The 17719-nt window shown below is 35.2% G+C and overlaps 1 protein-coding gene across 1 annotated transcript in view; it reads left to right on the top strand.

The window, feature by feature from the left end:
- XPO4 (exportin 4) overlaps positions 1-17719 on the top strand; it is a 121240-nt gene that overhangs the window by 68645 nt on the left and 34876 nt on the right. The window contains exons 7-9 of the mRNA XM_026492962.4: positions 1802-1914; positions 6553-6710; positions 6967-7141. Of these exons, the coding sequence (XP_026348747.1) occupies positions 1802-1914; positions 6553-6710; positions 6967-7141 (446 nt within the window). The remainder of the gene's footprint in view (positions 1-1801; positions 1915-6552; positions 6711-6966; positions 7142-17719) is intronic.

Raw genomic sequence — 17719 nt, forward strand, 5'->3', positions numbered from 1 at the left:
GCGACATTGAAATTTAAGGAAAAAAGAACTGGAAAAAAATAAGTGGAATATTTTTTTATGGAGTACAAAGAATTTATTGCATTATACTTGGGTACTTTGTTGCATATGCTCAAGCCGCCTTTTTTTATGCCCCAAACTTTTATTGTGGAAAATCTCAAAGATGTGCAAAAATAAAATACCCAGCTTTATCAGCTCTAAGTTCTTGTTTCATCTCTACTCTTCCATCCTCAGGTTAGTGTAAAGCAAATCCTAGACATCCTATGATTTCATCCACAAATATTTCTCTAAAAGATAAGCCTTCATTTTAGACAACATGTAAAAATACCTAGTATTCAATCAGTGTATTCTGAATGCAGAACACACTGTTAACGACATAAGTCAAAATATGTGTCTAGTGAGAAAGTGAAATCATTTAAAAAACTATTGACACACTGAAAACTCTTAGTACTCATGGACTGATTTCTTTTTCTTTTTCTCTTAAAAATCCAGGCTTGCTTCATTTTAACCCGTCCGCTTGGTCTCTTGACTCTTTCCCTGCACCTCCACAAGGGGGCAGATAAAGGAAGAGAAAAGTGAAATTTAAGCGACTGACTTGAATTTCACTTTTATTCATTAATCAAATGGAGTTGCAGAACATTTTTGGAGCAATTTTTCAGAAATAAGCAAGCAGACTTCTCTTCTGAAACAACTTGTAGTCCCCTCCTTGCTCTTCAGAGACGAAATATTAGATATTTCAAAAGGGGGTTAAGTAATAATTTTTTAAAAAATGGTTTCCAAAGCATTGTCATAGCCTTTAGTGTTCTCTGTTAATGATTTGGGCTTTAATGAAAATACTTTAAATGAAAATTTGAACTTGTGTCTAATTTTTGGAAGCTATAATTTTGGATAACTATTGTTGAAATTTCTCATTGAGTGATTGAGAATGTTGCCTAGTTGATGTATTTAGCTGGACATCTGATTAGTAGTGGAAGGGGCATAAGTACTGTCTTTTATGCCCAGACAGCTTTCCCTTTTCTTAAAAACCTCAGTGTCTATGTCACTGTCATTAAGTGAATTATAGTCATGGACACCTAAAAATACATTATGATTACTTTATGTGTGACAAAGATAGTATTCTATTTGAAGCATGTTTGATATTGAAACACTTGAACACCATAAAGGTAGATTTTTAGTCTGTGGGTATTTTAAATGAGTATCTGCGGTGTTGTACATAAGCTGATTATTTCTTTGTCTGGAATTGGTATTTGCATAATCTAATGTGTGGGAGTTTTTCTGCTTCAGTATGATATATATTTGCTCTTGTTCTTTTTTTGTTACCCAGTGAATATATTTCTGTGGGAAAAATGCTATTTTTCCAAGTAGTGTGTTATGAGACTCATATTTTGTATATGTGGTTTTAGCTGTTATAAGATATTGGGGGGAAATGGTGAGATAAATATTCAGAAATTGATTTTCCCTTTTTTGTATATATTTTTGGAATCTGTTTTACACTCATATTTTTTCTTTTGTTGCTACCATTAAGATCTCTGATTATCAAAGTTTTTATATCCCTGCAGCATGACATGTATTTCTGATGAAACTGTTACCTTATATTCCTGTAGCATTCTTTTTTTTTTTTTTTTTTTTTAAGCACTTAATGCCTTTTATTCCTTAGCTTCATGCATGAATTATGTAGCATATGTGAAGAGGCTTAAACTGTTTCCATTACATTCTTTTTGGATGGCTCCTGTTATATTTAGGATATACTTATACTTTAGACAAAGTAAGAATGTTATTGTTGTTGACCTTGACACCAGATAACTGGGCAGACATTATATAGCTATGTTTGAATCCTCACAAAATGTGCTGTTAAAGCCAACAGAGTCCTGGCGGGAGACTCTTCTGGATAGCAGAGTTATGGAGCTGTTCTTCACAGTAAGTCTTGCTTTTCATCTCTGGTGGTGAAGGCCAAGGAAGAGTGCCACTGATAAGAGTACATGTTTTCTATTTCTCTTTAAAGTAAGACAGATTGCTTTCTCCTCTGAAGCCTTCTCTTCTAATCAATACATCTACTTAAATAGAAATTATATGGAAATGTCCTTGCTAATTTATAAAAATGCTATATAAGTATGAAGAATTGAATATCCTGGAGCTGAAGTTCTCAAACCTTTTGATCTCAAGACCCCTTTACATTCTTAGAAATTATTGATGACACGAAGAGCTTTTGTTTATGGGGTTAATATTAATATTTACTGTATTAAAAATTCAAACTGAAAACTTTAAAAAGTAATTTGTTAATTCATTTTAAAATAGCAATATGAGGAGGTGCCTGGCTGGCTCAGTCCATGGAGCAGGCAATTCTTTATCTCAGGGTTGTGGGTTCGAGTCCCATGTTGGATAGAGAGATTACTTAAAAATAAGATCCTTAAAAAAAATATTAACACCAAACCATTACATATTAACATAAATAACATTTTAGTGAACAAACAGCTGTATTTTGGGGGGAAAAAAGTTTACCGAAAAGAGTGGCATTGTTTTATATTTTTGTAAAACTCTAGTGTGATGCTTATTAGAAGACAGCCAGATTCTCAGATCTGCTTCTGCATCCAGTTAGTTGTAATATTATAGGTCATGTAAACTTGAAGAAGTGCCACTATATACATGTATGACAGTGAGAATGGAAAAAGCAGATACTGTGTTAGTATTAGTATGAAAATAGTTTTGCCCTTATGGACAATCTGATATGGTCTTAGGAATGTCTCAGGATCCCTGGACCACACTTTGAGAACTGCTGTAGTAGAGTGTAGTGTACTTTTTTATGTACTTATTTATCAGTCATGGGTTAAGTTAAGGTTATTGAATAGCAGTTTATTTCAATTATAACTTTAAATAGTCCTGTTGATTATTTGCTAAATATCAAGAAGTAAGCAATATGTTCCTATGCTTGCTCATGAAGGTCCCCACTATAATAGTCCAAAGCTGGTGAAAAAATGTGTGTGTGGAGTGGAGAGGGATGTTGATTTGCTATTAATAGTGCAAGCACACAAGTTAGTTAGATATAATGGACTGGGGTAAAAGTCCAAATAAAGACCAATGAAGAAGGAAAAAAAAGGAAGCCCTTTTACTTAATCCCAACCATTTTAGTTTCTTCCTTTTCATTTATTAGAAAAACATTATTTACTATCCTTACAACTGCCTTCCTTTTCTGATCAAACCATTTAAAATATTGTAGTTTTGTGGTATATATCTTAAAATACCTAGAATAAGGTTATTCACCCATGGTTATACATAAAAATATTTTGTGTAGAAATGTTCAGATTAGGCATTACCGTACTTTTATTCTTTAAATCAGAGAAATGATGACTAAAAACACTATCAGTACCAAAGAGATAATTGTAACTAAATCAATAAATTCTGTTGCCTGCCACATCTGACAGAAATTATTTTGATACATATCCAAGTTTAAGTCTTTGTGTTATTCATTTGACTGAAAGAAGATCCCATTCCAGCAGTTTTTGAAAAGGTGAAAAACTTGCTGGCAGTACTGGAAACAACTCCCCCAAATCTGAACAGCTGTCTAGACAAACTAGACAGCTGCCCCTGTCAGCTGTGAACTACCACATGCAAATAGCTTCTGAATTTGAAAGTTAACCCTTTTTTACTGTGTTATTTTAACAGTTTTGTGTTTGTGGCCTATTGCTTTCGTTTAAGGAGTTTATAAACAGTTTTAATTTATAATTTGTTACAAAAATGACAGTGCCTAATCTTTTAATTTCATTTGGTTTTTGTTAAAATTTTTCAGTTATGTGAATTCATTACTTAATAGAAAGCAGTTTTCTATTGGATAGCCTTATTTCTCTAGATCCAGGTAGGTAGACATAAATATACTATTGCATGAAATTAAGACTTTTTAAGTGTGTTGGTCAGTTGGTCACTGAATTTAGGAATACTCTAGGTGTCATTCTGCCCCTCAAAAGTTTACAAATGTCTCAATTTTTCTTTCTTCCATAAGGTATTAGAAAAACCACTCTCATTAGTTTTTCCTCCTACCTTTTTGACTGATTCTCCTTGACCTCATTTATGGTCTGTTTTTTTTCTCTGCTTACTGCAAAAATTATTAGTGTTCTATCTTATTTCTCAACTTTGCTGACTGTATACACTTTCTGTGGGCTATCTCTTCCACTTCAAGCGCCACTTCTGCACCGATGACTCCTAAATCTATATTCAGCACAGGCTGCTCCAGAGTTCCAGAGCCTTATAATCCAAGTGCTTACTGGATGTTTTAATTTGGATGGCCCACAGACATCTCAGATTCAGCATGTTCCAATAGAATTTATCATCTTACTAACTTGCTACTCTTTACTCCTTGTCTTGCTTCACCGTTCACCTCCTTGGGTATTGTGCTAGACTTTGCTTTTTCTTATCCCTCTGCTTTCCCTGTTCAGGTGATGAATTCAGTTTTTAATCTGTATAATATAGTTCAGTTGTGGTAGAACTCCTTTGTAACGCAGACATTGGAAGAAGGGCAAGAATCTACTATATTATACAAGAATTAATCATTGGTTTATCATGACTTTTTAGGGTTCATATTTTAGAGAACATAAATTACGTTTGAACAGCACATGCAGGCTCTGAGGCAGTTTCTTTATTTTATTTTGTTACATAATCAGCATTAGCTATTTCGGTCATCATATCTTTTAATTCCTCACTTCCCGACCAGGAATGAGCAACGATTTAGTTCTATAGGTAGAAAAGAAACCTTCTGTTGTCCGGGATTTCATTGTATTCATTGGCAGAATGTACCCCTGTATAACATACTTAAATGTTGATTAGGTTAAAAGACATGATGAGAGAGATTTAGTTACAGATTTTAGATAAGGAATTTGAGAATGAGTTGTGTTCAGAAGTTCTTGAATTGGACGATGTAGATATATGAATTTGTGTATTATACTTTTAATTTAGTATTTAAAACTTAAAATGTAATAGAATGTATTTTGAGAAACATTTGTGTTATTCTAAACCAGGGATTGGCAGACTTCTTCTGTAGAGGCCAGGTAATAAATATTAGGCTTTGCAGGTCATATGTTCTCTGAGGCAGCTGTTTAGCTCTGCCATTGTCGTACAGAAGCAGCCATGGATGATACTTACACAAATAAGCGTGGCAGTGTTCCTGTAAAACTTTATTTGCAGTTATTAAAAATGTGAATTTTGTATAATTGTCATATGTCTTAAAATACCACTTTCTTTGATTTTGTTTTCCTCAACCATATAAAAATGTAAAAACCATCTGATAGGCCATACAAAATAAGCAGGAGGCCAGATTTGGCCATAGGCTGTGGTTTGCCACCCCCTGTTCTAGAGCAAAGAGGGTTGAATATTTTAAGCAGGTCAGTAGATCAGTTAACTTTGTGACTCTTTAGTATTTTAAACTTCTTACAGCCTAAATAAGTTCAAGGTTTAAAGATTAATGAAATCAATCTGTGAATAAGGATTTGAGTGTCTCTTCACTGTGTCCCAAAAATGTACCTGTGCATACTTAAGAGAAATATGCTAACGTCAACTAATTTATAAATGATTTGCAGAGTCAGAGTGGACATGACTTGACACAAATAGAGACCTAATGTTTAAAATTTTGTGACATTCAGAAAGCAAAGAGATTTGTGTAAGAAAAGGGATGGAGAAGTCAAATGTTTGTGGAAAGTAGAAAATGATTGCTGTTAAATGTGGTTGGTGGATTAGGATAAAAAATTATCTGTAATTTCTTTACAAAATGTATTTTCCTTGGCTCTTTAATTTTGTCAGATCACAGAAACGAAACATTTTTAAAATCTGAGAATATTAATAACACTGTAAAACTAGGGAGCTGTATTTCAGGAGCATTTCCTTCGTACAGAATACTGTGCACCAGGTGTTTCACATCAGTATTGCATCATTGAGATGAGATCTAGATGAGGTTTAAAGTGGACTTAAATATAATTTAAATAAAATTTAAAAATTTTAGCCATTATTAACAGCAATGATACAGGATAAAATGAAATTCAAACAAATTGTGGGCAATCTCAGAGTAATGAAAGAGTGTGCTTATATACTGGTTGAATGAGTGAATGTCTAGGGATTGAAAGGTATATTGGTTTTGTAAGTGTGCAACTGTTTACTTCTGCTAAAGCAGCATCTATATACTCTTGATTGAACTTGTCTGCTAACTTTAGCAAGAAGCTGTAGCTAGGCATAGTTAGCATAATACAGATGACTGTCGTTGTTGCTGTTTTTAGAAGAAGCAGTATGTCTGACTGGCTGGCATCTGTTTCTCTCTTTGTCATAACATGCTGGAGACAGTTCAATTTTCAAAATGTAGGTAGCCCTCAGTTAAAAATTACTTGACAAGTTTAAAATCATGGCCTATAATGTAAAGTGGACTGAGGGACAATTTTCAAATTTAGTTAAGTTCAGGAATTAATTTTCTAGAAATAACCAGCTACAGTGAATTTTTCTCTTACCTCATTCGGCATGATAGACACGTGACCCTTACAAAAGAAGAATTTATTTTTATGGATTAGTAATTCTTTCTAACAGGTACATCGAAAAATCAGAGAAGATTCAGATATGGCACAAGATTCTCTTCAGTGCCTTGCCCAGTTAGCTTCTCTTCATGGACCCATCTTCCCCGATGAAGGATCACAAGTTGATTATCTAGCACACTTCATTGAGGGATTACTGAATACTATCAATGGGTAGGTATACTTGCCCTTTATAACTGAAGAAGGAACTTTCAGTTTTTTCTTTATGTTTAACATTAGAGGAGAAAAAGAAACTAGTAATTTTTTTCCCTGTTTATATTTTGAAGTATATTTATATGGGTAATTTGAAATTAATACACAGAGACACGCCTTTAAAAATGAATGGGTGATAATATTTGCATGTTTGGAAATGAGGTTTTGGGACTTTTTTTCTACTGCCACTTAATAATACTCATTACTTGATTTGTAGAATTGAAATAGAAGATTCAGAAGCTGTGGGAATCTCCAGCATTATCAGCAACCTGATAACTGTGTTCCCTCGAAATGTTTTAACTGCCATTCCAAATGAACTTTTCTCGTCCTTTGTTAACTGCCTCACACACCTCACTTGTTCTTTTGGGCGAAGTGCTGCATTGGAAGAAGTGGTGAGTGCCTTTTCTAAAATAAAATGTGTCCGTTTTTTACAAGGAAATTTGCTGTGCCTCTGCAGCATTTCTCATGACAAGTAATTAAGCAAGTGCTAGCTATTGTTAAACTTGCATTTTTGCTTATATGTGCAAATTATTTGTAATCTGTGTTTAGAAACATCACTTTTAAAATCTTGTGGATTAAAATCACTTTAATAGATTAAACTTATTGGTGTTAAGATTTTAATTTTGAGGTAATTGAATGTCTGAATGTAAGAAATGGAATGAAGTGACTATATTAAGAATTATGTTGCAAGCCCATTTTAACAATGAAAATTTTAAGTTTAAAAGCTGCTAATATAGTATTTTGTATTTTTTTTTGAGGATTAAAAAATTTTGGAATTACCCAGAAATTATATAAATATAATTTGGTTCAAAAATTGTAACCATGCTGGTTTTGATTAGGCTGTACTCTTTAATTTTTTTGATGCTGTGGTTTAACAGTATATCTTGGTAGAATTTAATTTTCTTTAAGATCAATAACAGTACTAAAGGTGTTTTTTTGGTACAAGTTTTTGAATGTATATTTTCCAAATACAAAATTTAATTTAGGAAACTAAAACTCCTTGACAACACAGCTGTGTTTATAATGCTTACTGTGAATAACTACATTAATCATGGGAAATAATTGATTTTTTCCTCTGCAGTGGTTCTTAAATTGTTGAAACTAATTTTTCTTTTTATGAATCAAAATGTGGATTTTTTTCAACGGTTGTATGTAAAAAGAATATTTGTAGATACCTGTTTGAATTTTATGTTAAATCCTAACTGAGTTGTTTTGTTGGGGGTCTGGCAACATCTGTGTGAGTTTTCATATCCCTTTAGGGGTGATCAGAAGATAGAGAACTTGAGAATGATTTATGTAGTTGGACACTGCAGTGGTTTGATGAGGAAAGGAACCAGGTCAGGCAGATATTTGTGTGTTGGGAAAAAATGTAGGTAGTAGGGGAATAGAAGTTTAAAGGCATCATATGTGAGATTTGTATTTCTCAGGGGGAAAAATTATGTTCTGAGCATGGAAATACCAGGAAATTTTAAGTATTCAAGCTTGATTCAAACCCCTTTGAAATTATCACAAATTTCAGGTTTCATTTAACATGGTTTCATTGTACTTTCTCCCCCCTCGGTTTGTTTGTTCTGTCTTCTAAACCAGGTGGATTAAACAGTATGTTGATTACATATTTAGAAACACAGCAATTTTTTAGTTTCTTTTTGTGGGTTAAGGAAGTTCCTAAACATTTTATAGAAGAATTGCTGGAAGATACATAACATTCTTGTTTGCAGATTTTAAGTTTAGAATTCATTTATTTTGACCAGGAGACTGACAACTTGGAAAACAATTTTTCTGTCAAGATTGATAGAGAAATTTTAGAGTATACAGCCTAGGTACACTTTCAGAGTTGATGTATATTTTGCTTGTTTCGCAAGAAGGTGTGCTGTAGATATGATATACCTAATGGATTTCATTTAAGAAAAGTTATTTTTTTCATTCATTTTAATTAATTTCTTTTAATTGATCTGTTTATGAGGTTTAAAAATGGTTTTAAAAATAATTGTTTACTGGGACGCCTGGGCATTGGTAAGTTGGTTAAGTGTCTGCCTTCGGCTTAGGTTATGATCCCCGAGTCCTGGGATTGAGCCCTGAATCAGGTTCCCTGCTCAATGGGAAGCCTGCTTCTCCCTCTCCCTCTGCTTGTGCTCTCTCTCTCTCTCCTGCTCTCTGTCAAGTAAATAAATAAAATCTTTAAAAAAAATTGGTTGTCTACCTCTGAAACTAATATACTCTATGTTAATTAATTGAATTTAAATTGATAAAAATATTGGTTACCTATTTAAAAAGGCAAAGGGGGAAGGATTTGTCTAAAGCTCTGTATTAGAGTATCCAGATAGGCGAGGTTTGGTGAAGTTGAGGGCTAAGAGGGAGCCCCTCAGGATGAGTTGCCGGAAGACTAAACAAATCCTCCTAAATGTCATCTTAACCTTGTGTGGTTTTCATTATATCTTATGTGTGCTGGGGGAGGGGAGCCTGGGGAATGTGCATGTAATACCAAAATACATGAACAAATCTAGCCAAACCATAGTGGAAGTTCTGGGACACAGGTCACATCATCTTTTGTTTCCTTGGGCACCCAGTGATTGTAGTACTAGTACATAATACATAGTTGTTGACCTCAGATGGAAAAATGCATTCAAAAAATGATCTTTTAAGTAAAAGTAGAAAAATTGAGACATTTAAAAAAAAACCGCTTTGAGAGTCAGCATGATACAGAAAGATCATGAATGTTGGAAGGAGACAGTACTTTCATGAGCCAAGTAATTATGAACTACAGAACTTTGAACAAATTGCTTAACCTTTTTGAGCATATCGATATAGGTAGAATAATAATTCCTCTCATGTTCTGTGGAGTGGATTAACTATATGGAAGTGCCTTACAGTATGTATAATAAAATGTGGAATAATAATGATAAAAATGAATCTTTATAATAATAGCACTTATTGAGAGCCTGTGTTGTGTACACTGTCTTACCAAGGGAAGACAAGTTCTTGAGTTTTGTGCAAACCAGTAGTTTTATATTACTTTTCTTTACAATTTTAATTTTGTGAAATGTTTTGTTTCACTCTAATAGCGAGGGAGGGCTTTTTTTTTTTGCCCCAATAGGAAAAGAGTTTCAGCATATACACTTACGTGTTACTGTGAGAGTATTTTTTTCAAAACTGTATTTATTTAGGAATACATATAGATTGTCTCCTTTTTTAGAAGTGTATGCCTCCGATGGTGATTATGTGGCTGTAGCAAGAAAAAAAAATCTCCATGGGAAGAGAAATTTGTGATACTAATGTGCATTTCATGTAACGTGTCTTTGCTTCGTGGCTTTAGCCTGTGTGTGAAGACAGTTATTTATGACTGCTCTTCAACTTGCAGTGAACTGAAAGTCTGTGCTCAAAAAGAGTAATTCCAATCTTCAGCCAAGTTCTGTTGGCTGTTAAAATTTCCTGGTATTACTTGAGGCTTCCTGAAGCCAAGAATTTTTTCATTGCACCCCAGAAATCAGATATTGTCTATTGCTGGACTGAAGAGGTGAGAATGACTGTAAAGATGGAACCATTGCCTTAAAAATTCAAGTTCTAACAAAATAATTGTTCATGTTGTATCAATTGTTTTATAAAATGTTTATAATACTGGTACATCCATTTGAATCAATGCAATGAAATTTGAAGAGACTATGACTTGAACTCTATAACTCTAGTTTGTTTCCTGGTTTCTTTTGTCAATAGAAAATTTTAAGTTCAGCCCTCAGTGGGAGCCACATAACTTGTTCAGTTAATTGAGTAGAGCAGCCAAGCATGACGCTTAAACCTTGGAATGTATGAAGTGTATGTGTGTTTCTGGGTGGGTATGTAAAGGAGGTGGTGGTAGGTATACTTTGTAAAGAAAAAGCTTTAGGGACGCCTGGGTGGCTCAGTCAGTTAAGCGGCTGCCTTTGGCTCAGGTCATGATCCCAGAGTCCTGGGATCGAGTCTGGCATCAGGCTTCTTGCTCAGCAGGGAGCCTGCTTCACCGTCTGTCTGCTGCTCCCCCTGCTTGTGCTCTTGCTCGCTCGCCCTCTTGTGTGCTCTCTCTAGCAAATAAATAAATAAAATCTTTAAAGAAAGAAAAAAAAAAACTTTTTTTTTTTTAAGATTTTATTTATTTATTTGACAGAGAGAGAGACCGCCAGAAAGACAGGGAACACAAGCAGGGGGAGTGGGAGAAGAAGAAGCAGGCTCCCAGCAGAGGAGCCTGATGTGGGGCTCGATCCCACAACACCAGGATCACGCCCTGAGCTGAAGGCAGACACTTAACTTAAGTGACTGAGCCACCCAGGCGCCCCAAGAAAAAAAAACTTTAGGGGCGCCTGGGTGGCACAGCGGTTAAGCGTCTGCCTTCGGCTCAGGGCGTGATCCCAGCGTTATGGGATCGAGCCCCACATCAGGCTCCGCTGCTATGAGCCTACTTCTTCCTCTCCCACTCCCCCTGCTTGTGTTCCCTCTCTCACTGGCTGTCTCTATCTCTGTCGAATAAATAAATAAAATCTTTAAAAAAAAAAAAAAAAAGAAAAAAAAGAAAAAAAAACTTTAGTTGTAGTACATCTGTAAGCTCAAGACCGGCAGGGCAAGACAGTAAAGAGAAAGATATTTGATAAAGTTGTTAGGAAGTGGTTATAGAGTGTAACATGGTTAAGTAACTTTGCAGTTTGCTGGGTGAGTGAGTACATGTGAAGTTCAGCATTCTTCATTCAAAATCTGTTTTCTCTGGCTCAGTGGACAATTACTTTGTGGAGAGGAGATGTAGTGAAAAGGAAAGCATTGAAGCCAAATTATAAATTGAAATTGGGAAGTGGGAAGCATAAATTTGGGATATTTCAGTGATAAGAGGGAAAGCTATTAACTCACTTGCTGGCATGGCGATGTCCGTACAATATACACATGTCATCAGCCTTGCCCCTTAACTCACAAGAGGATGGGACTGTTTGAGAAGCCATGCCAACCTCCCCACCCAGTCGTTCTGATGGCCAGGAAAGAATAAATTGGTGATACTGTAGAGAGCAAGACAGCTGTCCAGCCCCATTATGTGCATTCATTTCATCTGCTTGAAAGAGTTTAAAAAAAGAATTAGATGAGGTGCATTAATATATTTTAAACCGTGCACGTTTAAAGTATACTTCTTTTTAATACTAACAGCTTTACCTCTATTAGGGTATTTGGAAGAAAATGGGCTACTATTACACCTTAAATAAAGATTCTTATTTAAAGAAGTCTTTAAAAAATAATTTCACTGTTTTATTTAATCCTTTGGATCATAATTTTACCAATGCAGTGTTTTCCTGACTTGTGTATGAGTCACCTCTGGTTTTCTCAATTTGCTGTGCTCATAGCACAGAACCAGTGTTTATGTTTTTACAGAATTCTTGCACTTGAGGTGGAGTATAGTTGGTTGAGAGTAAAGCTTACCTACTGTCATAACTGTTGTTCCATTTGGTATCCTTTGTATTGTTTAAAACAGTATTATTAGCATTAGAAGCATAACCAGATCTAATGTGCCAGGGGTTCAAATTGAACACTAGAGTAAGGCAGAAAAAAGGGATTGCCCTCTACCCCTTATAAGCCAGACAAGTCCCTGAGATGTTGGCCCATGAGCATTATTGCTAGATTAATTCAATTCCATAAATATTTATTGATACTTGCCATGTGCCAAGCATGGTGATTGATGCATATACATTCTTAGTATTAAGAATTTGAAAATTCAGGGGCGCCTGGGTGGCACAGTGGTTAAGCGTCTGCCTTCGGCTCAGGGCGTGATCCCAGCGTTCTGGGATCGAGCCCCACATCAGGCTCCTCTGCTATGAGCCTGGTTCTTCCTCTCCCACTCCCCCCGCTTGTGTTCCCTCTCTCGCTGGCTGTCTCTATCTCTGTCAAATAAATAAATAAAATCTTTAAAAAAAAAAAAGAATTTGAAAATTCATATGCATTTTTAAAAGGAAGAAAGTATATTGAAGAATTTGTAATGTTTAAAAACTCTGAAAATTGCAACTCAGACTCTTGGTGTTTTTATGGGGGCAGATTTTTTCCCCCCAGTGATCTATCTATAGGATTCTTCTAACAGCTGCAATACTTGTCCACTAAATCAATTTCTCTTGGGGTCTTTTAGAAGCCAGGAATACTGTCAGCTGCATAGGTATGCTGAAGTTAAATTAATTCTTTGCCTTTAGGACTAGCTAGAAGAAAAAAAAAATAAGGGAATTAATTCCTTTTGCATTTAACACCCAAAGACTTCTAAATTTTTAAGTAGAGTTCGTGAAATTTTATTTGTGACATTTCTGTGGTTTTATCTATATTTCCATATTTGCCTTAAATAATGCTACACCAGGAAAAGAATCTAAATTCTTCCAACAGATGAATAATAGCATAAACTAATAGAGTTCTTTGAGTCTTTAATCTTTTGTATGTCCTTTCTTTTTAATGCTTTACACTGTGCACTACATATATTATTTGATCTGTCATTGGACTTGGGGGTTGTGCCAGTGCCTATAAATTTTAAACTTACTGTGAAGTATTTCATTCATATAAAGTAAAAAATTTCATATGTATATAAAAGTTATAAAAAATCATAAAATGAACAACTGTATACCAACCTCCAGATTAAGAAATAGTGTATCGATAGAACCTTTTTTTATTCTTACATTTACTTGGAGTTTTCTTCTCTCCCTTCTTTTATCGCAGGCACGTTTTTGTCTCATCAGTTACTTCTGCCAAATGATATTTTCATCATGTCTGCAATAGAACACTGCTAGTGAACTTCTGGTTGGTGTTCTTGGCACTTTTTCCTAGCCTCTACAATCTCTGATTGTTTAATTTGTTTTCACTCCCAAGTCCTTGTAAAGAGGAATATAGTAGCAGCAGCCTCAGGCCAGAAATATGGAACGCAAAGTTAAACCAGGTTGAGGAACTTCTTTTTTTTTCCCCCCTAAGATTTTATTTATTTGACATAGAAAGCACAAGCAGAGGGAGCAGGAGAGGGAGAAGCAGGCTCCCCGCAGAGCAGGGAGCCCGATGCGGGTCTTGATCCCAGGACCCTGGGATCATAACCTGAGCCAAAAGCAGAGGCTTAACCAGCTGAGCCACCCAGGCATCCCAGGTTAAGAAACTTCTTAAAGATTATTCCTTAGAAATAAAATTTTCTGTGTGAGAATGAATTATCCATATCCATCTTACTTCATTTTTTATGTCTGAATCATATGCTTTTTTTTTTTTACTAACTCATGTAATTTATGTTTACATATGAAGAAAATACTGATGATCAAAGAATGAGCTTTTCAATTTCATGGACAATTTTTGGAGTTCTCATGTTGGTTATTTGCTGTTCGTAGAAAAAAGCTCTATTGTAGTGGGATGGATCATACTTAAATATCTGATAGTAACCGTAGTCCTGTAGTAGTTAGGAGTAGATTTGGAGTTGTTTATAGCATAACAATCAAATTTAGAACTACTCTAGCATGAGATGTATTTTCAATGCAAGAGTTATCTTATGTACTTTTACAGTATCTGATATTAGGTATACGTACACTCAGACTTTATTATTTAAAACAGTTTTAGATTTATAGCAAAATTGAATGGAACATCGGAGTTCCCATATCCCATCCCTCCCCCCCTACTCCTACAAATGCAAAGGGCCTCCCCTACTATCAACATCCCCCCACGAGTGTGGTAAACATTTGTTACAGTTGATGAACCAGGACTGACACATCCTTATCCCCCAAAGTCCATAGTTCACATTAGAATTCACTCTTGGTATTACATGTTCTGTGGATTTTGACTAATGGGCAATGATGTGTATTCACCATTACAGTATCATACAGGATAGTTTCAGGGCCTTAATCTTCTGTGCTCCACCTCCTTACCTTACCCCTGGCAATCACTGATCTTTTTACTATCTCCATAGTTTTGGGGGTTTTAAAAACCATTTTATTTATTTATTTGACAGAGAGAGCACAAGCAGGGGGAGCAGCAGGCAGTGGGAGAGGGAGAAGCAGGCACCTGCTGATCAAGGAGCCTAATGTGGGGCTCGATCCCAGGAACCTGGAATCACGTCCTGAGCCGAAGGCAGACGCATAACCGACTGAGCCACCCAGGAGCCTCTACTATTTCCATAGTTTTTGCCTTTTTCAGAATGTCATATAGTTGGAATCAAATAATAATGTTGGATTTTAATTTCTGAAATTCAATTCAGTGTCAAAAGGGGGGAGCAGATTCACATATACATCTTTATTTTAGAAAGCTTCATTTAGCAGCAACTTCATAAATAACCACTATTTTTTTTACATTCACACAGACATAAAAAAAGATATTTTTCTATGGCCGAAGGGCTCCAGATTCACTCCTCTATACACTTCTAAGTTAATTATGAGCATTGAAATGTAAGTGCTGTTATCATAGTTTGATTACCTTCTTCACCCTCCATTCCCAAATGGAGTAAAGTGGGGTCAAGTAGTCTCATAAGCTCTAAGCCCCTCTCCAAAGACTTTCTGGCAGCAGGCCTGACAATACTTAGGGCATGAGCACATAGTGTCTAGCTTGGACTCCTTCGTCATCCCTGTGCACGTGCTCTGGCTTGGCTGCTGGGTGTTGGCCAGTGTGGCCATGGAGCAGCGCCAAAGTATTATGAAAAAGCACTTGGTTAGGTTTCGGTTCTCTGTGATTAGACTGAAAGATTTAGTTGCCAATTGTCATCAGCCAAATTTCTCACACTTTGCCTGATGTGTTACTTGTATTGGTATTCAGAAGGAACCAGAAGGCTCTTTAGAAGTTTTTAGTTCTTAATTTAAATTACCATCTAATAGGGGCTCTTACAGTCTGGTTTTCTGCCTTGTCTAATATCAGGGCTTTATAGGAGGGATTATTGCTCTTTCAATAATATAAAAACTTCTAAGGCTTTTACATCTTATTTGTACTTTTCTATATATGAATAATTAAACTATGATAACATTCATTACATATGTACTAAAGAACAACAAAAATAGCTTTAAGAAAATGTCCTGCTTCTTCCTTTTGAAATCCTGGAGGTCAGAGGATGCTATTCCATAAGTTCCTCTTACGATATGTTACCAGTCTGTTTATTTTGGCAAGATAAACTGTTAAGACTTAACAAATGATGTCTGCAAAGCACGTGCTTTGTTAAGTATATAAACAGGCCACAGATGTTTCTTTGGGAAGAAACTATTTTATTCATCTCTCTAGTCTAGTGCTTCGCTCTTAGCATTCAATATATTTTGTTGAAGGAATAAAACCACCCTTTTTTCCTGCTGCTAATAACACATTGAGCACTGTGCATGACCATTTAGCACTGTGTTTGTTCATTTTATAGATCTTTTCTTTAGTCCTCAAAACCACTGTAGATGATTTTATTTATTATGTCATATTTGATACAGGCAAAATATAAAATACGTTGTGCTAAAACATCAGATCATGAGTGAATCCATGAGCCAACCCAAGAACATCACCAGTACTGCAGTCGATGGTACCAGTGTACTCATCCCAATCCCATGACCCCAGCTTCTCCCCACTTCCACCCCTGCAAGAGAAGTGACCACTGTTCTGAATGTTGTCATTCTCTTGCTTTAGAAATTTTGATCATTTCTACATATAAGATATATCATTGTGTGAGTGTTATACCACAATTTTTCTCCATTCTGCTGTAAATGAACTTTTGAGGTTCCCTTTTTTGCCACTTCAAACAGCATTACAGTAAACATACTTCTGTGTTTCCTAGCATACATTCATGAGAGCTTTTTTAAGGCCTAAACCTAGAAATGGAATTTTTGGTTGATAAGATATGTAAATGTTCAGTTTTACAAGGTAGTTCCAAATTGTTTCTGAACTGATGGGACCAATTACATGTTCAGCAGTGATGTGTGTGAGTTTCATTGATCCATGTCTTCACCATCACAGTTTTGCCAAACTTGTAAGTACACGACATGGTCTTAATTTATATAATTAAGGTGCTGGTAATGTTGAGCATTTTTTCATATATATCTGATTCCCGTGGTTATTCCTTTGAAATGCTTGTTCAGTCCATTGCCCATTTCCCTATCAGGTTGTCTTTTTCATACTGTTTTGTAGAAATTCTTTATATATTCTGTACCCTAATTTTTTGTCAGTTATTTGTTGCAGGTCTACCCTCCCAGTTCTGTGGCTCTTCTTTTCACTTTATGGTATCTTTCTTATTATTATTAATTTGGAATAATTTTAGGTTTACAGAAAAGTTGCAAAGACAGTACCCTTTACCTAGTTTCCTCTAATTTTACCATGTTATATAACGATGTTACATTTGTCAAAACTAAGACATTAACATTGGATGCATTATTACTAACTAAACCATTATTACTAACTAAACTTACATGCTTTATTTGGATTCCACTAATTTTCCATCACTCATTTTTGTTTTGGAATCCAATCCTGAATATCATATTGCATTTAGACTCTATGATATCTTTTGATGAACTAATGTTCTTCATCTTAGTATAGTTGAACTTACTGTCATTTCTTTTATGATTGGCATTATTAGGGGTGCCTAGCTGGCTCAGTCAGTAGAGCAATGCGGCTCTTGATCTCGGGGTTGTGAGGTAGAACCTCATGTTGGGTGTAGAAATTACTTTTAAAAATGATTTGCATTATTAGTTCCTTGTTTCAGACAACTACTCTTCCTGTGTTTTCTTCTAAATGTTTTAAAAGTTTACCTTTCATGACTTTACCATCTTAGACTTTAATTTTGAATATGGTATTAAGTAGGGATCCAATTTCCCTTTTTTTCATATGGATAACAGATTTTTATTTATTTATATTTGTATTTTCCCCATTTTTATTGAGAAATAGTTGACATACGTTGCTGTATAAGTTTAAGATGTACGGCATGATGGTTTGATTTACACATGTGTGAAATGATCACCATAATAGGTTTATTAGTTAACATCCATCATCTCATAGATACAATAAAAAGA

This window comes from Ursus arctos, unplaced genomic scaffold, assembly GCF_023065955.2.
Source record: "Ursus arctos isolate Adak ecotype North America unplaced genomic scaffold, UrsArc2.0 scaffold_10, whole genome shotgun sequence".
Lineage (NCBI taxonomy): Eukaryota > Metazoa > Chordata > Mammalia > Carnivora > Ursidae > Ursus > Ursus arctos.